The sequence below is a fragment of the Leucoraja erinacea genome, chromosome 7 (genome assembly GCF_028641065.1).
Source record: "Leucoraja erinacea ecotype New England chromosome 7, Leri_hhj_1, whole genome shotgun sequence".
Lineage (NCBI taxonomy): Eukaryota > Metazoa > Chordata > Chondrichthyes > Rajiformes > Rajidae > Leucoraja > Leucoraja erinaceus.
In genome coordinates this window covers 13,323,902-13,342,001 of record NC_073383.1, presented here as the reverse complement: position 1 = coordinate 13,342,001, position 18,100 = coordinate 13,323,902, and the positions used below count along the sequence as shown (strand labels likewise).

At 40.6% G+C, this 18,100-nt stretch overlaps 1 protein-coding gene across 1 annotated transcript in view; it reads right to left on the bottom strand.

The window, feature by feature from the left end:
* The window catches only part of slc39a10 (solute carrier family 39 member 10), a 62,752-nt gene that overhangs the window by 19,457 nt on the left and 25,195 nt on the right, over positions 1–18,100 (bottom strand). The window contains exons 3-6 of the mRNA XM_055637788.1: positions 14,225–14,405; positions 7,770–7,939; positions 6,211–6,414; positions 90–213 (exon numbers count right to left, since the gene is read on the bottom strand). Of these exons, the coding sequence (XP_055493763.1) occupies positions 90–213; positions 6,211–6,414; positions 7,770–7,939; positions 14,225–14,405 (679 nt within the window). The remainder of the gene's footprint in view (positions 1–89; positions 214–6,210; positions 6,415–7,769; positions 7,940–14,224; positions 14,406–18,100) is intronic.

Sequence of the window (18,100 nt, the reverse complement as noted above, 5' to 3'; positions counted from 1 at the left end):
TAATATAGGAACAAATTTTACACTTCCTCTTTATAGTTTATTATACACTGTCAGCTTAGTTGTATTGAGCAAGAAACAATTTCTCCTACCTGCCATGGTCTTAAGGTCGAGCCATTCACTTTCTGACCTGCGATTTAATTTGTGGTCTGACAATTTTCGTCCAACTGCTGCTTCTCCACTCAGAACTCTCTGCTTACGCCACTTCTTTTTGCCCTGGAAATTACATTTTAGAAAAACAAGAGGTTGCATTTGAAAATTCAAAGATCAATTCTGTATTCAGCTGATGCTGACAAACTTTGCCGTTTACTCAAGATAATACGTTGCATTACAAGGGATTGAATTATTCAATAATTCAGAGGATTATAGATATGCGGCATAGATTCCGGTCAAGGGTTGTAAAGCCTTTATGCCGGCAGACTTGTTCCACTCAATCTCCCAATCTTCCCTTTTCTATTCATGTGATTTTCCACAAACTTGGGTCTTTATCATCTTAATAAATACTGCAGAGCAAGTAGGTGGATTTGGTGGAGAAGAAATAGTGTCAGTTGGGGGCAGAAAAGAAACATATGACATGCAGTATGTATATTTCTTTGTAATTGTAGTCTGTGCAAGTGTATCCCGGTCTAGTGCAAGGGTGATATTTGTGGAAGGGGGGTTGGGTGGGTGTTCGGGGACGCCAGAACCAACTGTTGAGCCTTCCCGAGGTGTTGTGGGCCTAACTCAACGAAACACCAATGACGGGAGGTGCCCACGATAACCTCAATGATATACTTGCATCTACAGGATTGGCTTTTTTTAAAGAGCTAATTAATATGTAGGTAGCTGTTTTTTTTTTTGCGTATGGAGTCATTTATTGTAGGTTGGTGTGTAAACCAATTAGATTATTGGTTTTGGGCTTGGTTTTCTTAGTCGAGTGCTTATCCTAAAGTTATAGCACAAGTACTTTGTGTTTTAATTGTAATTTATATATGGTTACTGTGATTTTGGTTTTACTCGACTACTTCTCCAATCTGCTCTGGATCATTCCCCCATTACTGTATCAAACGGCCAAATCCTGCTTGTTGGCAATTGATGTACTGGGTTATGAGCCCAGCATGCATTGCAGAAATGCCACCTACTCTTATCTGTCCAAGCAAGAGTTGAAATTTCCACAATATTGCTTTACAAATTTATTTTTTGCTCATTTGTTCCTACTTTACCATGACATTTATCTCCCCACATCTCTCCCATTATTATATGGTTCGCAGACTATACAAATCAACATGAACGATTCTATTACCTTTTATCTTGGTCTATATCAATTGTATTTTTGCTTTCCAATAGCTGCATTCCTTCTTCTCTAGTCTCCATATTGTCCCTAATCGGCAACACCACTCTACCTCTTGTCCTTGTGAGAGGGCTCCATGAATGCCCAACTGCCAGCTCCCTGCTATATTACAGACACTGCCTGCTTCATTATTTAATTCGTTTTTACTAGAATTTCCTCTAATTTTATGGTTAATCAGTTTTTTTAAACCCATCGTCCATTATCCAACTTACTAAGTCATTAATGTCCTCTGTTACTTTATTTTGTCCTCAGCCATTTGTTCCTTATTTTCTTTGAACTACAAGGTTAAAATAGATATTTTGGGTTGAGAACGGTCTCATCATTCATGTGTCTAGCCAGTTGACCCACATAATTCACACATGGTTAGGTATCAAATTTTGCTTGCTGACTTTTTAACTAATTGCTGCATCAGAGGATACTCACTTATTATAATTTACATGATTCTTAAAAACTGAACCATGGGGAAAAAAACAACCTCAGCAGAATGTTTGCAGATTCTAGCATCTGCAAATCTCTTGTGCCTTCATGTACCTCATTTTATTTAAAAAAAGAACAAAGGTTAACGGGGCAGGGATTTAGATTCTTAGATCACTGGGATCTGTTTTGGGGTAAGGGGGAACTGTACAAAAGGGACGGATTGCATCTTAACAGGTGTGGGACCAGCATTCTGGCAGGCAGGTTTGCCACTGCTACACGGGTGGCTTTAAACTGAATAAGGGGGGTGGGGTGTCGAATGGGATAGTGGAGGATGGAGTTAAAGGGAAAGGGTTTCTTAAATGTGTGAGCGTAGAGACCGAGGGGTGCAAAATGAGGGTAGAAGCAATAGGTAGCAAGGTGAAAAGCAAAAGTGGCAGGCAGACAAAACCAGGGCAAAAATCAAAAAGGGCCACTTTTCAACATAATTGTATAAGGGGTAAGAGTGTTGTAAAAACAAGCCTGACGGCTTTGTGTCTCAATGCAAGGAGCATTCGTAATAAGGTGGATGAGTTGAATGTGCAGATAGCTATTAATGACTATGATATAGTTGGGATCACGGAGACATGGCTCCGGGGTGACCGAGGCTGAGAGCTGAACATCCAGGAATATTCAATATTCAGGAGGGATCGAGAGAAAGGAAAAGGAGGTGGGGTAGCGTTACTGATTAGAGAGGAGATTAGTGCAATGGAAAGGAAGGACATTAGTTTGGAGGATGTGGAATCTGTATGGGTAGAGCTGCGAAACACTAAGGGGCAGAAAACGCTGGTGGGTGTTGTGTACAGGCCACCTAACAGTAGTAGTGAAGTTGGAGATGGTATCAAACAGGAAATTAGAAATGCGTGCGACAAAGGCAAAACAGTTATAATGGGTGACTTCAATCTACATATAGATTGGGTGAATCAAATTGGCAGGGGTGCTGAGGAAGAGGATTTCTTGGAATGTATGCGGGATAGTTATCTAAATCAACATGTAGAGGAACCAACGAGAGAGCAGGCTATTTTAGACTGGGTATTGAGTAATGAGGAAGGGTTAGTTAGCAATCTTGTTGTACGTGCCCCCTTGGGCAAGAGTGACCATAATATGGTTGAGTTCTTCATTAGGATGGAGAGTGACATTGTTAATTCAGAAACAATGGTTCTGAACTTAAAGAAAGGTAACTTTGAGGGTATGAGACGTGAATTGGCCAAGATTGACTGGCAATTAATTCTAAAAGGGTTGACGGTGGATATGCAATGGAAGACATTTAAAGACTGCATGGATGAACTACAAAAATTGTTCATCCCAATTTGGCAAAAGAATAAATCAGGGAAGGTAGTACATCCGTAGATAACAAGGGAAATCAGGGATAGTATCAAAGCGAAGGATGATGCATACAAATTAGGAGGACTGGGAGAAATTCAGAGACCAGCAGAGGAAGACAAAGGGCTTAATTAGGAAAGGAAAAATAGATTATGAAAGAAAACTGGCAGGGAACATAAAAACTGACTGCAAAAGATTTTATAGATATGTGAAAAGAAAGAGATTAGTTAAAACAAATGTAGGTCCCTTGCAGTAAGAAACAGGTGAGTTGATCATGGGGAACAAGGATATGGCGGACCAATTGAATAACTACTTTGGTCCCGTCTTCACCAAGGAAGACACAAATAATTTGCCGGAAATAGAAGGAGTTGGAGGAATTGAGTGAAATCCAGGTTAGCCGGGAAGTAGTGTTGGGTAAATTGAATGGATTAAAGGCCGATAAATCCCCAGGGCCAGATAGGCTGCATCCCAGAGTACTTAAGGAAGTAGCTCCAGAAATAGTGGATGCATTAGTAATAATCTTTCAAAACTCTTTAGATTCTGGAGTAGTTCCTGAGGATTGGCGGGTAGCAAACGTAACCCCACTTTTTAAGAAGGGAGGGAGAGAGAAAACGGGGAATTCCAGACCAGTTAGTCTAACATCGGTAGTGGGAAAACTGCTAGAGTCAGTTATTAAAGATGGGATAGCAGCACATTTGGAAAGTGGTGAAATCATTGGACAAAGTCAGCATGGATTTACGAAAGGTATATCATGTGTGACGAATCTTATAGAATTTTTCGAGGATGTAACTAGTAGCGTGGATAGGGGAGAACCAGTGGATGTGGTGTATCTGGACTTCCAGAAGGCTTTTGACAAGGTCCCACATAAGAGATTAGTATACAAACTTAAAGCACACAGCATTGGGGGTTCAGTATTGATGTGGATAGAGAACTGGCTGGCAAACAGGAAGCAAAGAGTAGGAGTAAACGGGTCCTTTTCACAATGGCAGGCAGTGACTAGTGGGGTACCGCAAGGCTCAGTGCTGGGACCCCAGCTATTTACAATATATATTAATGATCTGGATGAGGGAATTGAAGGCAATATCTCCAAGTTTGCGGATGACACTAAGCTGGGGGGCAGTGTTAGCTGTGAGGAGGATGCTAGGAGACTGCAAGGTGACTTGGATAGGTTGGGTGAGTGGGCAAATGTTTGGCAGATGCAGTATAATGTGGATAAGTGTGAGGTTATCCATTTTGGTGGCAAAAACGGGAAAGCAGACTATTATCTAAATGGTGGCCGATTGGGAAAGGGGGAGATGCAGCGAGACCTGGGTGTCATGGTGCACCAGTCATTGAAGGTAGGCATGCAGGTGCAGCAGACAGTAAAGAAAGCGAATGGTATGTTGGCTTTCATAGCAAGAGGATTTGAGTATAGGAGCAGGGAGGTTCTACTGCAGTTGTACAGGGTCTTGGTGAGACCACACCGGGAGTATTGCGTACAGTTTTGGTCTCCAAATCTGAGGAAGGACATTATTGCCATAGAGGGAGTGCAGAGACGGTTCACCAGACTGATTCCTGGGATGTCAGGACTGTCTTATGAAGAAAGACTGGATAGACTTGGTTCATACTCTCTAGAATTTAGGAGATTGAGAGGGGATCTTATAGAAACTTACAAATTTCTTAAGGGGTTGGACAGGCTAGATGCAGGAAGTTTGTTCCCGATGTTGGGGAAGTCCAGGACAAGGGGTCACAGCTTAAGGTTAAGGGGGAAATCCTTTAAAACCGAGATGAGAAGAACTTTTTTCACACAGAGAGTGGTGAATCTCTGGAACTCTCTGCCACAGAGGGTAGTTGAGGCCAGTTCATTGGCTATATTTAAGAGGGAGTTAGATGTGGCCCTTGTGGCTAAGGGGATCAGGGGGTATGGAGAGAAGGCAGGTACGGGATACTGAGTTGGATGATCAGCCATGATCATATTGAATGGCGGTGCAGGCTCGAAGGGCCGAATGGCCTACTCCTGCACCTAATTTCTATGTTTCTATGTTTGCAGATTCTAGCATCTGCAAATCTCTTGTGCCTTCATGTACCTCATTTTATTAAAAAAAAGAACAAAGATTAATTAATATTTGAAATAAAACTAAGAGAGTACCATCTACATCACCAAATCCCCATGTTAAAAGCTGCTAGAAATGTTAATTTTGCACTGATTTACAAGAATAACAGCCAAGAAAGCACACCAATATCTCTACTTCCTGGGAAGATCAGTATATCTATGACTCTTAGATGCATCGTAGAATGAATTTCATCAGGATGCATCACAGCATGTTGTCAACAGCTCTGCTCAAGACCACAAGAAATAGCAGAGTTCTGGACATAATCCAGTCCATCTCACAAACCTGCCTCCTCCCATTAGCTTAATCTACACTTGATGCTGCCTTGCGAAAGCAGTCTACATAATCAATGACCATTTTCACCCCGTTATTCCCTCTTCTCCCCTCCCTTGTCAGCAGAAGATGCAAAACGTAGGAGCACGTACCATCACATACAGGAACAACTTCTTCCCTACTGTTATCAGAGTACTGAATGGTTCTCCTATATTCCTATGTAATCCCGATCTTCCAACCTATCTCATTTAGACCTTGCACTTTAAATCTGCACTCTCTCTGTAACTAACGCTATAATATTGCAACTCGATATTATGTACTGTTTTTCTGTTTACACGTCCTGTTGTATTTGTAAACTAATGTATAGTGACTGATAGCATACATACAAAAGCTTTTCATGTCTCTTGATGCATGTGACAATGTTAAAGTTGCCCATTCTAAAATTAGCATGCATATTTGACAGAAACATCGGTGTTTACTTGTTCACACCACATTGTGCATGAATTGCACAAACAGACACTTTAATAGAATACAATGAGCTGGTGTAGTTATATTGTATAATATAAATTATACAATAATTTATAATAATCTGCTAAATTGTATAGAATTTGTTTATAAACAAACTACAATTGAAATAAAGATGGTCAAAAGGAGAAGTCCTTTGTAAATTAAAAACAAGTTGATCATTTAATGATAGGAAAGAATATTAAATGACTTCTAACAATTCATATATTTTAAGGTTACCATTCTGGCTTTATGATCTCTGAAGAGTCCAATGCAATGTTCAACGATGAAAAGAAGGTAGATACCACCAAGTGCTGTAAGTCCTTTCCACAATCCGTTATATACTGTAAGGAGATCTTCAGAACGTTCATGATTTCCATGAGTATGATTATGATCATGGTCATGGTCGTGCTCATGATGACCATGATCATGTGCGCCTTGCGACTGTTGGTGCAAAAAAGATAAAAAATAATGAAACAAAGATCATGCATATTACTCCCAAATTTTTGTTTGGAATAGTTCTCACACTTGAACATAAAGTTTAACCATGATCTAAACCATGTTACTTTATTACATTAAACATATTACATTAAAACATATGACAAAATAATAGCATAACAGGGATTATAAAAAGAAGAGTGAATGTCTCCTGAGCTTCCAGTTAAGAATAGTTTTATATTCAAAATATAATTGGAGTCAACTACAGAAAGCCTTGATGTTGTATTATCTGTTTGCCAGAAAGTTAAGAAATTAACTATTTACTTTTACATAAGAATCAGATGAGTCGGCTTTAGCAGGGTTTCTCAAGACTAAGACCAGTTTTGTTAAATTGTCAAATGGAAAAATATGCCTTATCTATATGATAATTGCCCTTTGAACTGAGTAGCTCACAAGGTTATAAGTAGGAAACTTAGAATTTGCCATATTCATGGGTCTAGAATCACACAGATCAGGCAATATTGACATTTATTTTTCTGAAGCAAAAATCAGAGAGGGTTCAATGATAATCTAATAATTTTATAACCTCAAGTACAGATACAAATATTTTGTTTCAGATGTTATGACTTGAATTTAAGGTCACTCAGTCACTGTCATAGTGGATTAAAAATTCAAGACAGTGCAGGTCTCCAACACCACATGTAAATGTTAACACTAATTCCAGAGCAAAGTCTCTTTGAGCTATACAAGAGATCAGGTCACATTAAACAAAACTACACCCACACCTCAGTGCCTAAATGTTGCACCATGTAGAAAAACCACGAAAACTCAAAAAAATCACGTGTTCCTACACAAATCAGAGAATAACAGTGATTGAAAGACACAGTAGGAAACAGGCCCTTCAGCCCACTGACATTTGCCAAAGGGCAATTATTATGCATCAATCACCCATTCACACGAGTTCCACGCTATAACACTTTTACATCTACTCTCTGCATAATAGGGGCAATTTACAGAGGCCGATTAACACACAAACCCTCAGGTCTTTGTTGTGTGGGTGGAAAATGGAGCACCCAGAGGAAACCCACACGGTCACAAGGAGAATGTGCAAACTCTACGCAGACAGCAACTGAGGTCAGGACTAAATCTGGGTCTCTGGCGCTGTGAGCCAGCAGCTCTACCAGCTGTGCCACGAATTGAAAATTAAAAAAAAAACATTGGTCTGTTCTTTTCTTACATATATGCGACAAGGATAGCTAACAAAGATGGAAATGACAGCATAAAATCAAATCCTGCCTGTTTCCTCCCCCAAAAACAAAAAAATAAAAATCAACAGATCTGTCAATTCCAAGTCTACTTACGTGAGGCAGTAGATGCAGTAATGCATCACCGCTGAGCGTCCCCACTGCCAGAGCCACCAAGAATGTTAAGAGGTACTTGAAACATACTTGATTGATGATTGGTACAAGGACGACACCCAGCACTGACAACAAGCTTATAACGGTGATTGAGAGGAGTCCCCAAATCCAAACTGTGTAAGAAACAACAGATTCAGACGAATATGTTAGGTTACCACAAACACATTAACATACAATGGTACACTCATGAAATATAAGGACATTTACTGTAAATACTTCTAGCTGTCAGTTAGAGACAAACCTGTCAGTTAAATTTTATGATTTGAAGTACTTGATGTGTGAACGAAAGCTTTAAAACTTGTCAAGTGTAATAAAATCCATGAGAATACAGTATCTGCCATTCCATGCAATCTACATTCTTTAGGTCTTAAAACTCAGTTCTTTCTGGAAACTTTATAAAGAAACATCACCTATCCTTGTTCTCAAGAGAGGCAACGGAGGAGTAAATATTTTGAATCAATGTGTGTAAATATTCAAAAAAAACCCCAAAATATTTAAGAGCATTTCCAAAATTGATAATATGTATGTTAATAACATTCCTGGAGTACATAGTTCAACAAAATAGCACCACTCTGCAAAATACCAATGCTACCAAGGTTACAGATTCAACAGGTGAATTTGCGTGACAATCAGAAAACATCAGCGATTTTGCACACAAACATAATTTAATCTTTTGGATCTGTTTTTTGAAAGTGTCCTCCATTTTGATATTCCAAATACTTTGTCAATCGGGTGCATTCTAAATCTACATTTTCCTAATACTAACTAATGGACATATTAATTTTCGGACACATTTGGAATATAATTCATTAATGTTTTAAACGTCAAGAATATTGAATTCCGTTGACCTCTTGCTAAAAATAATTTGATAGCTTGCTATGGCATTATTTCAAGTCAACAATCATCCACCAATTTTCTTTTGAGTTGCATGATCTCTTAAATTCAATTTATTGATTTTTATGCACGCAGTTCAATTTTCTTTCCACAGAACCCAATCTTCTTTTTCAAACAATGGCACACATCAAACCCATTTAGCCAATGTACACTGGGTGAACTATGTTTAATAGTGACCAAATCAAGTGTAGAAAGGAGCAACACGACACAAAGATGTGTTATGATACTAAAGGAAGAAAATAAAAAAAACAAGATAAATGGTATCATGACAATTATGATTTAAGTGCCATATTTAAACTGAAACTGATTAATTTCGAATTATATTTGTTTTCATCCCCACCTCTACTTTCTATATTATCTGCTAATAAAAAAAAAACAATTATTTAATATCTTGTGGAATGCTTAAAGTATTAGGGTGATAGCAATTTCAAAAAACTGTCGTTTGCAGTGGACAAATTATAAAACCTAATGCAGAAAATAAAAAATAAACATCAAGACATGTGTAAAGGTGTTCTGGATTTGATATTGACATTCTTAACTTTTAGTCTAATATCAAACCCGAAACTCTGGAATGATATGAAAACACAATCGATGCCCACATTTTCATTTGGCCATATCAACAAAGCATGAACACATTAGTACCAGCTATAGCTTTAATGAAAGGAAAGGACACAAGGTACTGGAGTAACAGCAGATCAGGCAACACCTCTGGGGAACATGGATAGGTGATGTATTGGGTTGAGCCTAGAGGTCAGTTGGTGTCTACTTTCCATTGGGAATTATGAGAAAAGCTGCTAAACACCATTGGAGACCAAGGCAAAAGCACAGACCGATAAAATATTGTAATCTAATTAGCAGGCTATGCAGTTGAGTTTTTTTTTAATATGTTAAACAATTGCTTTTTGTTATTGACAGATAATTAAGTAAGTGGACGACGAGTTAAGAAAACAAGATTTTTTTAAACAGACCAGCCAAATTTTAGGAATAATATATCCCACTGAATCATTGAACATAGGAAGTGTAACTGGTAGGTGTTGGCTCATGCAAACTGTACTGTAAATGTTGAATTCATTTTGCTATTATGTTTGAACGGTTCAACATATTTTTCACCCCATTGGCAATATGTTTCATTGTATGTATGCACAGCTGCTGTAAATTTCATATTGCAGATCTCTCTTATCTGATTTTGCTAAACATGAACCAAGCAAAATTCCCTCCATACGATCAAAATGACTTTCTACTTATACATTGTAAAATAAAATAAATGCTATTTATTCTGGGTCTTGCTGTATATTTGGTTTTTGACTAACCCTGTCCTTCTTCCCCGGCCCCCTCTCCTCCATAACACAGAATTGCTGATCCAGATAAACTTTGCAGGAAAGAACTGCAGATGCTGGTTTAAATCGGTAGACAAAATGCTGGAGTAACTCAGCAGGACAGGCAGCATCTCTGGAGAGAAGGAATGGATGACATTTCGGGTCAGATTTACATTTGTCATATGCACCAATTGAGGTACAGTGATATTTGAGTTACCATGCAGCCATACAACACAAAGAACACAATTAAAAAGAACGATAGAACTTAACATAAACATCCACCACAGAGATCACTGTGATGGAAGGCAATAAAGTTCAGTCAGTCTTCCTCCTTTTGTTCAGCCGTGCTTGGGGCCTTGACCCTCTGTAGTTGCTGCTACGGACGGCCCGATGTACAAGCCCTCTCGTCGGGATGATCGAAGCTCCGACGTCGGGACGGATGGGATACGCTCCGCGGCTTGGAGTGCCAGAATCGGCCACTTTCGTACTGGAGACCGCGGCTTCTCGATGTTACAGGCCGCAGGCAGGCCAGCGGTCGGAGCTCTTCTCCGGCAATCCCCGGCAAGAGATCCCTGGCTCCGGGATGGTAAGTCCGCTCCATGCATGCTGCTTCGCTGCTAGAAGCTCCGCAGACCGCGGCTTCACGATGCTAAACTCAGCAGGCGCCGGCGGTTGGAGCCTTTCTTCTGGCTCCACGATGGAAGTCCGTGCCGCGCTTGCTGCTAAAGCTCTGGGCCGGTCTCCGGGAAAGACCGCACCAATCCAAGTTGTTAGGCCGCGAGGGAGGGCGAAAAAGTGACTAAGAGAAAAGTTGCATTCTGCCGAGGTAAGTGACTGGAAACGGTTTCCCCCTTCCCCCCTACCACATAAAAACATACCAGAGACATTAACACATACATTTAGACATACTAAAAAAAACAAAAAAAGGCGAAATGACCAACAAACTGCTGGCGAGGCTGCCACGCGCGGCACCACCCGATGACGATCAAGACCCTTCTTCAGACTGATATCAGGGGAGTGAGCGGGACAGAGATAGAATATAGTCGGAGACAGTAAGATCGGTGGGAGAACTGGGAATGGGGAGGGGATGGAGAGAGAGGGAAAGCAAGGGCTACTTGAAGTTAGAGAAGTCAATGTTCATCTCGCTGAGGTGTAAGCTACCCAAGCGAAATATGAAGTCCTGTTCCTCCAATTTGCGCTGGGTTCACTTGACAATGGAGAAGGCCCAGGACAGAAAGGTCAGATTGGGAATGGGAGGGGGAGTTAAAGTGTTGAGCAACTGGAAGATCAGGTAGTTAAGGCGGACTGAGCAGAGGTGTTCAGTGAAACGATCGCTGAGCCTGCGCTTGGTCTCGGCGATGCATAGAAGTTGACACCTGGAACAGTAGATACAGTAGATGAGGTTGGAGGAGGTGCAAGTAAACATCTGCCTCACCTGAAAAGACTGTTGGGGTCTTTGGATGAAGTTGATGGGGGAGGTAAAAGGACAGGTGTTGCATCTCCTGTGGTTGCAGGGGGTAGTACCTGGGGAGGGGCTGGTTTGGGTGGGAAGGGAAGAGTTGACCAGGGAGTTGTGGAGGGAACGGTCTTTGCGGAAAGCAGAAAGGGGTGGCAATAATAATAATAATAATGTTTATTTATATAGCACTTTTCAACAAAATCAAATTTGAACCAAAGTGCTTTACAGAGATTGATTAAACTAAATGAACATGCAATGGGAAGATGTGGCAAGTTGTGTGATCCTGTTGGAGATGGCAAACGTATTGGAGGATTATATGCTGTTACCAGGGAGTTGCCAAGGGAACTTTGCTTCCTTTATGTGCCAAACCATCGTGAAGTGAACCTTAGCTAGTGCAAAGGTATTCCCACCTTGAACCCTGTGATGTATTGAAATATACAAGTGCTGGCCCCTCAAACAAAATATTTGATGCCCACTGCAAATTGAAAATGTAATGAGCCCATTCAATTTCTAGGCCCTCTGCAATGTTTTTTTAAGCATATTCATTTCTCAAAGTTTGCCTTAATTTCTAAACATTTTAGATTTACATTTCCTCTGTTTAATCTACATTTGCTTTAGTCAAATTTAATTTTAATGGCTTTGTGAACATGTTCTCCAGAGATGATGCTTGACCTGCTGAGTTACTTCAACACTTTGTGCCCTTTTGTTATTAAAATTGCAAATAAATTATGAATGCAAACCACAAAAAATACCAGCGGAAATCCTCTGCCAAACTGCAGATGGACTGTAAGTATCCTGACCGGTTGCATTATGTATTGCAACACACAAGAACACAAGATGTTACAGAGAGGTGGACTCTGACCAGTTCATGATGGAGCCAACCCTCCCCTCCACCAAAAGCATCTATGTGAGGTACTGCCTCAAGGAAGTGACAAGTATTATCAAGAATCCTTCACCATCCACGCACGCATTCTTCTCACTGCTACCATCTGGCTGGACTCATTTGAGTGTGTGTGCCGGTGATACTGCAGCCAGCAGGATTTTCATTGTCCCCGAACCTCACCGTATTTGTACATGACAATAAACTTGACTTGATTTAAAAACTATTTCAATAAGTATGTTTTAAGTACGGGAACGTTTTCCTCTCTCAAGATGAGATCTTACAATTAAAAAAAAAATTGAGCAGAAACCTGAAATTATGCTTCAAAGCAGTTTAAAACAAACAAAAAAATCAAATTCTAATGAAGGATGTTTTTTTCTGTTTAATGATATCCAATAATTTCAGGTGACAACTTTTTTGGGGCATGAATAATTTCTTGAATTTATAAAGGGCCTTTGACAAGGTAAAATGCTAAGGCGCTTCATAAGAACATAAAATCAAATCAAAAACTGATATCAAGCTAAAGGAGGAAACATTAAAACTTCTTAATCAATAGGTGACTTAAAGTCTTACTAGATTAAGTGGGACCCGTTGGGTCCCTGTCACACAGGAGGCTTGGTCCCCCAACGCAATATTCCACCACTCACCCATAGCCCCCAACTGTACAGGTGCAGCTCATTTCCCCTCATCCCTAGCACTCTCTAACCATCCTCTTCACCCTCCCTCTTCTTTCCCCTCTCCCTCTCCCCTCCCCCAATCCCTCCCTCGCCTCGCTCTCCTTTTCCCTACACTCAGTCACTGCCTCCCTCCATAGCTCCTCTCCCCTCCTATCCTTATATTCCCCCACTCCTCACCTCCCCCTATCTCCCCCCCACTATCCCTCCTCTCCCTCCTCTCCCAGGAGGGCAGTGGGGGAGCTGCGGGGCGTTGCGACAGCGGTGCGTTTGGGACTCACAGCGGACGCTGGACACACTCCTCGGCCGGGATCATACTTTCAGCTTTCTGTTTGGCGACATCTCCGACTCGCTTCCAGACCCTCAGAAAATTGTGCCCGGTTGGAGACGTCCACCGGCCAACCTAGCATCCCTCAGCTCCAGTAAAGACGTGATGGCGCAGGGAGGGATGGACCGTCCCGGGGAGCAACAGAAGAGACTAATCCGCGCGGCGCTGACTGGCAGGGAAGGAGATCGATGTGCACACACGCATTTTTTACGATTTTTAAACCTCTCTAACTTTTACAATATATTACCATTCGGATCGAAATTTGTTGCATTCGCAGCACGGTAGAACGGTGAGTGGGCTGACAAAAAATCATAGCCCTATCTCATACCGTTTTTGCGTAAATAGAAAAATAGTGCAAACTGGAAGAGCACAAAGAATTTTAGTTATGTATAGATGATGCGTAAGGAGATACCAGAGACATGTGGCTAGGCAGCTGAAGGTGCAATGGGAATTGAGGCTTCATGAGTGATTACAGAATACATTGCTAGCATCAAGGACATTACTGGCTCATAAGAATATCACAAGAACATCATAGAATACAAATGTTTCTCACATTTTATCCCATTGATGGATTGTACAGTAAATCTTTTCCATTTAAGTTTTATTGCTTCCATTCTCAGATCTCTGGCAGTATTTAGAATTGAATTGCACACTTACTTTGTATTCTACAGATCCTAAGATATTTGGAGCGGGGTGGCAAGGGCATGAAAACTGCTGAACTTTTGACTAAGTAGCTTTGGTGCGTCTCTTGTAATACAAAAATGATCGTGCGTACATATTAAACATGCTTGAAGTGAACAAATTTCGAGGTACGCATTCAGAATAACAAAACTACGTTTAGTCTCACCTGTAAGAATAGAATCTTGGTTATTTACTGGCTCCATCTTCAGTTCCTCAGGGTGATGGATGCAAACTCTGCTATCTATTTGGTACAGCAAGGCAGGACATAGGTATGTAAACTCGACCGCAGAAATCCCAGAATTTGTGCTCAGACCATAGCTTAGCAGCAGTTGGGAGACATTCAAGCACTAGAAAGACAAATGTATACGTTTGCACAATAATCACCCATCATATGTGAAGATGACTTACAACAGCAAGATATCATCAGATCTTACTTTATCAGATACAATTTCACAATAAGATAATTGATGTTATGGCCAAGGTTAATTTATCAAAAAAACATTTCCGACCTTTTACTATGGCAACTCACAAACAGCCTTTAAATTTAGGACTGAAAATATATCTAAAATTGTATAATCACATATGGATAAGAAAATATGCTAATATTAACCTAAAATATAAAACATACTTAAAATTGGTCATATTGCATCTAGCATTTAAATGTGCCACTGAGGATGATATACTTTGAGTGATTTTATTTAAATACGTGGTAGAATTTGAATCTTTCTTTACATATCTATACAAAGTGAAATGTAATAAATTTGTTCAAATATCCATTTACTACAAGCACATTCTCACAACTCAGCAGTTGAGTGTACATCACAATTTACTTTAAATTAATCACATTAAAAAAGAAAGCTTACTAATCACTGAATGTAAGCAAGCGTTGGCCTTCATGTCAGTGCGTGGATGGGGCTGAAACATTGCTTATATTCTCAGCTTGATATGATACATCACATTGTACTCTAAGTGCAGTGGATAATGGTGTGGAATCAGTATGGGGGGTGGGGGAGGAATATTGAATAGCAGGGGAAAAACAACGCAGGTGGGAGTGATCCACAGGTCCTCAAAGTGTGCCTTCTTGATAGGGCAAAATATAAATCGGGAAAAATAAATGGAGATTTTCTATGGGCGATTTTAATCAATATATTGATTGGGCAAATAAAACTGGCAAGGGTATTGTAGAAAATTCTGTGGATATTGTCAGGGATTATTTCTTTAATCAGCATATTATAAAGCCTGTTGTTTTAGATTTGGTCATGTGTGTTGAGGAAGGGTTACTAATAGACCTTGTGGTTAAGGATTTCCTAAGAAGTAATGACCACATGATGGTTGAATTTCAGATACAGTCTGAGGATGAACACTTCAAGTCCAAAACCAGTACCTACGACTTAAATAAGCGCAAATACAATGGTACGGAGATGGAGTTGTCTACAGTGGACTGGATAAAAAATCAAAAAGATAGTCAGTAGATGAGCAGCGGCACATTTTTAAACAACTAGTGCACAACACTCAGCAGAAATTTATCCCAACTATTCCACGAGAAAGAGGAACCATCTCTGGTTGTCGAAAGAGGTCAAAGGCAATGTTAAATGGAGATGGACTACTGGTGGACCAAAGTAGCAAGGCTGGTATAAGCAGCAAAGGCTAATGGTAAACCAGTGGATTGGTACTTTTTCCAAGAACCAACTGCAAAAGATTAAAAAGCTCATCAGGAAAAAATTCAACTTGAGATAAAATGTGCGTGTAATATCAAAAACCACAAGTAAAATGTTTTAGAGATATATTAAAATAAATCGAGAGGCTAAGGTTAGCATGGGATCACTGCTGATCATTTAGTAAAATAATATAATTAAACCATCATTAAAGGCAAATATTTGGCAAATTTGCTAGGATTTTGAAAGAAATAATAAGCAGAGTCGATAGAGACGAGCCTGTTAATGTGGTGTATTGGGTCATCCAAAGGGTTTTTGACAAGGTGCCACATAAGAGGCTGGTGCATAAAGAGCTCATGGTATTAGCGTGGATTTAAAAATGATTATAAGGCAGAAAACAGAGAGTTGAAATAAATGGATCTTAATCAGGTTGGAAATTAAACCAAAGGACCAAAGTCAATTACCCAAGGATCAATTCTTGGACTTCAATTATTTACTATTAATGACTTGGAGGAAAGGGCAGAATGCAGGTATCTAAATTTAAATGAAAACAAAGTGTAAGGGCAAGTTGTGATGGGGAAAGTAGGAGATCATGCAAGAGTAATCAAAAGGCAGATTAACTAAAAGAAAGTGCAAATTAGGGAAGTATATAGGGGTCCAAGTGTTCTTGTGCATGAATCATAAAAGGTTAGCAGGTAAGTGCAACAAGTATTTGGCAGGGGAACTGCCTTATTGGCCTTTATTGTAAAGGAATTGGAGATTACACATAGGAAAGTTTAGTTACAATTGTATAGTGTTTTGGTGAGGCTATGCCTGCAATATTGCATACATCTTTAGTCCACTTACCCACGAGAGGATTTATTTTGGAGGCGGTCCAAACGATATTCACCAGGCTAATTGTAAAAGGATACAAAGGGAGTGTCCCAGGGAGCCGCGTGTGCGGTGGGAGTGGCCTGGGGAGCTGTGAGGGCCTGATTCACCCGCCGAACAACTGCACCACCGCAGAACATACCAGTAGGCCCAACTCGCCCCACAGGTCTCCCAGGGAACTGCGGTAAAGCTGGGCGGCGAGGCCTGCCTGGGCTGAAGGAGCGGCAGATGGTGCCTCGGCGGCAGCGTGAGCCTCAACGGCAACAGGAGCACCGGCGGTGGTGGGACCTCGGCGGCAACGGGAGCCTCAGCGGCAATGGGAGAGTCGGCGGCAGCGTGAGGGGAAGATGGAAAGACAATGGAGGACCCGGCATGGGGGTACCGCCATGAGGGACGGTGGGAGAACAAAGGGGGACCCGATGTGGGGGAGCGCACTCTAGTTTAGAATCCTCTGCCATGGGTTTGTTTGTTTGTTTGTTCCGGTGAAGGCGCTGAGCCCACGGCAGCCAGTCAACAGTCACTTGTCTTTTTCTTGTTGTTTTCACTTTTAACTTCAAATTTTCATATACCTGTTGTGTGTTGTGACTGTTGGCAGACCAATTTCCCTCCGGGGATGAATGAAGTTTTATCGTATCGTATCGCAATTCCTGGGATGAGAGCATTGCTCTATCAAGAGAGGCTAAACAATTAAGAGAGACTTAACAATCAAGAGACGTTGGGTCTGTATTCGACAGAGTTGAAAAGAATGAGGGATGATCTTAGTGAAAAATATGATGCTAAGGGGGTTTGACAGGGTGGATGTTGAGATGCTTACACCAGAACGCAAGTCTTGAACAAGGGGACATGGTTTCATGGGGATGATCATTTAAAACCGACGCACTTAGAAATGTATTCTCGCAGGGGTTAGTGAATCTCTGGAATTCTCTTCCCTGAAGAGTTGTGAAGGCCGGATCATTAAAAGTATTTAAAGTGAAGGCAGATACATTTTTGAATGTTGGAATTATTGAGATCTTTGAGGATCTAAGAAAGAGTTGAGGATTGGGTTAGATCAGACAGGTCATTATGAAGATTGGTTATAACACAAGGGTCAGACTTGGGAAGGCAGGTGGCCTACTCCTGCTCCTATGTTCTTATATACATTCCACTATGCATATCAAAGCAAGAAAACTGAACTCAGATATATTAGATAGCCAACAATTCCAGACTTCTATCACACATTTTCAGCATTCAGTTTATTTTAATTTCATTCTTCTCTTCGTACTTGCATCTCCTTATGTCCTAAAAGACTGAAGGTAGATGAGATGTCCTTGTGAACTGAGTCCTTAAGTCAGAGTACCCTGGAAAGCTGTTGAAAACACGTCCTTGGGTCAGACTTATTTATTCATGTGTGTATATATTTATATAATGGTATATGGACACACTGATCTGTTTTGTAGTAAATGCCTACTATGTTCTGCGTGCTGAAGCAAAGCAAGAATTTCATTGTCCTATTAGGGACACATGACAATAAACTCACT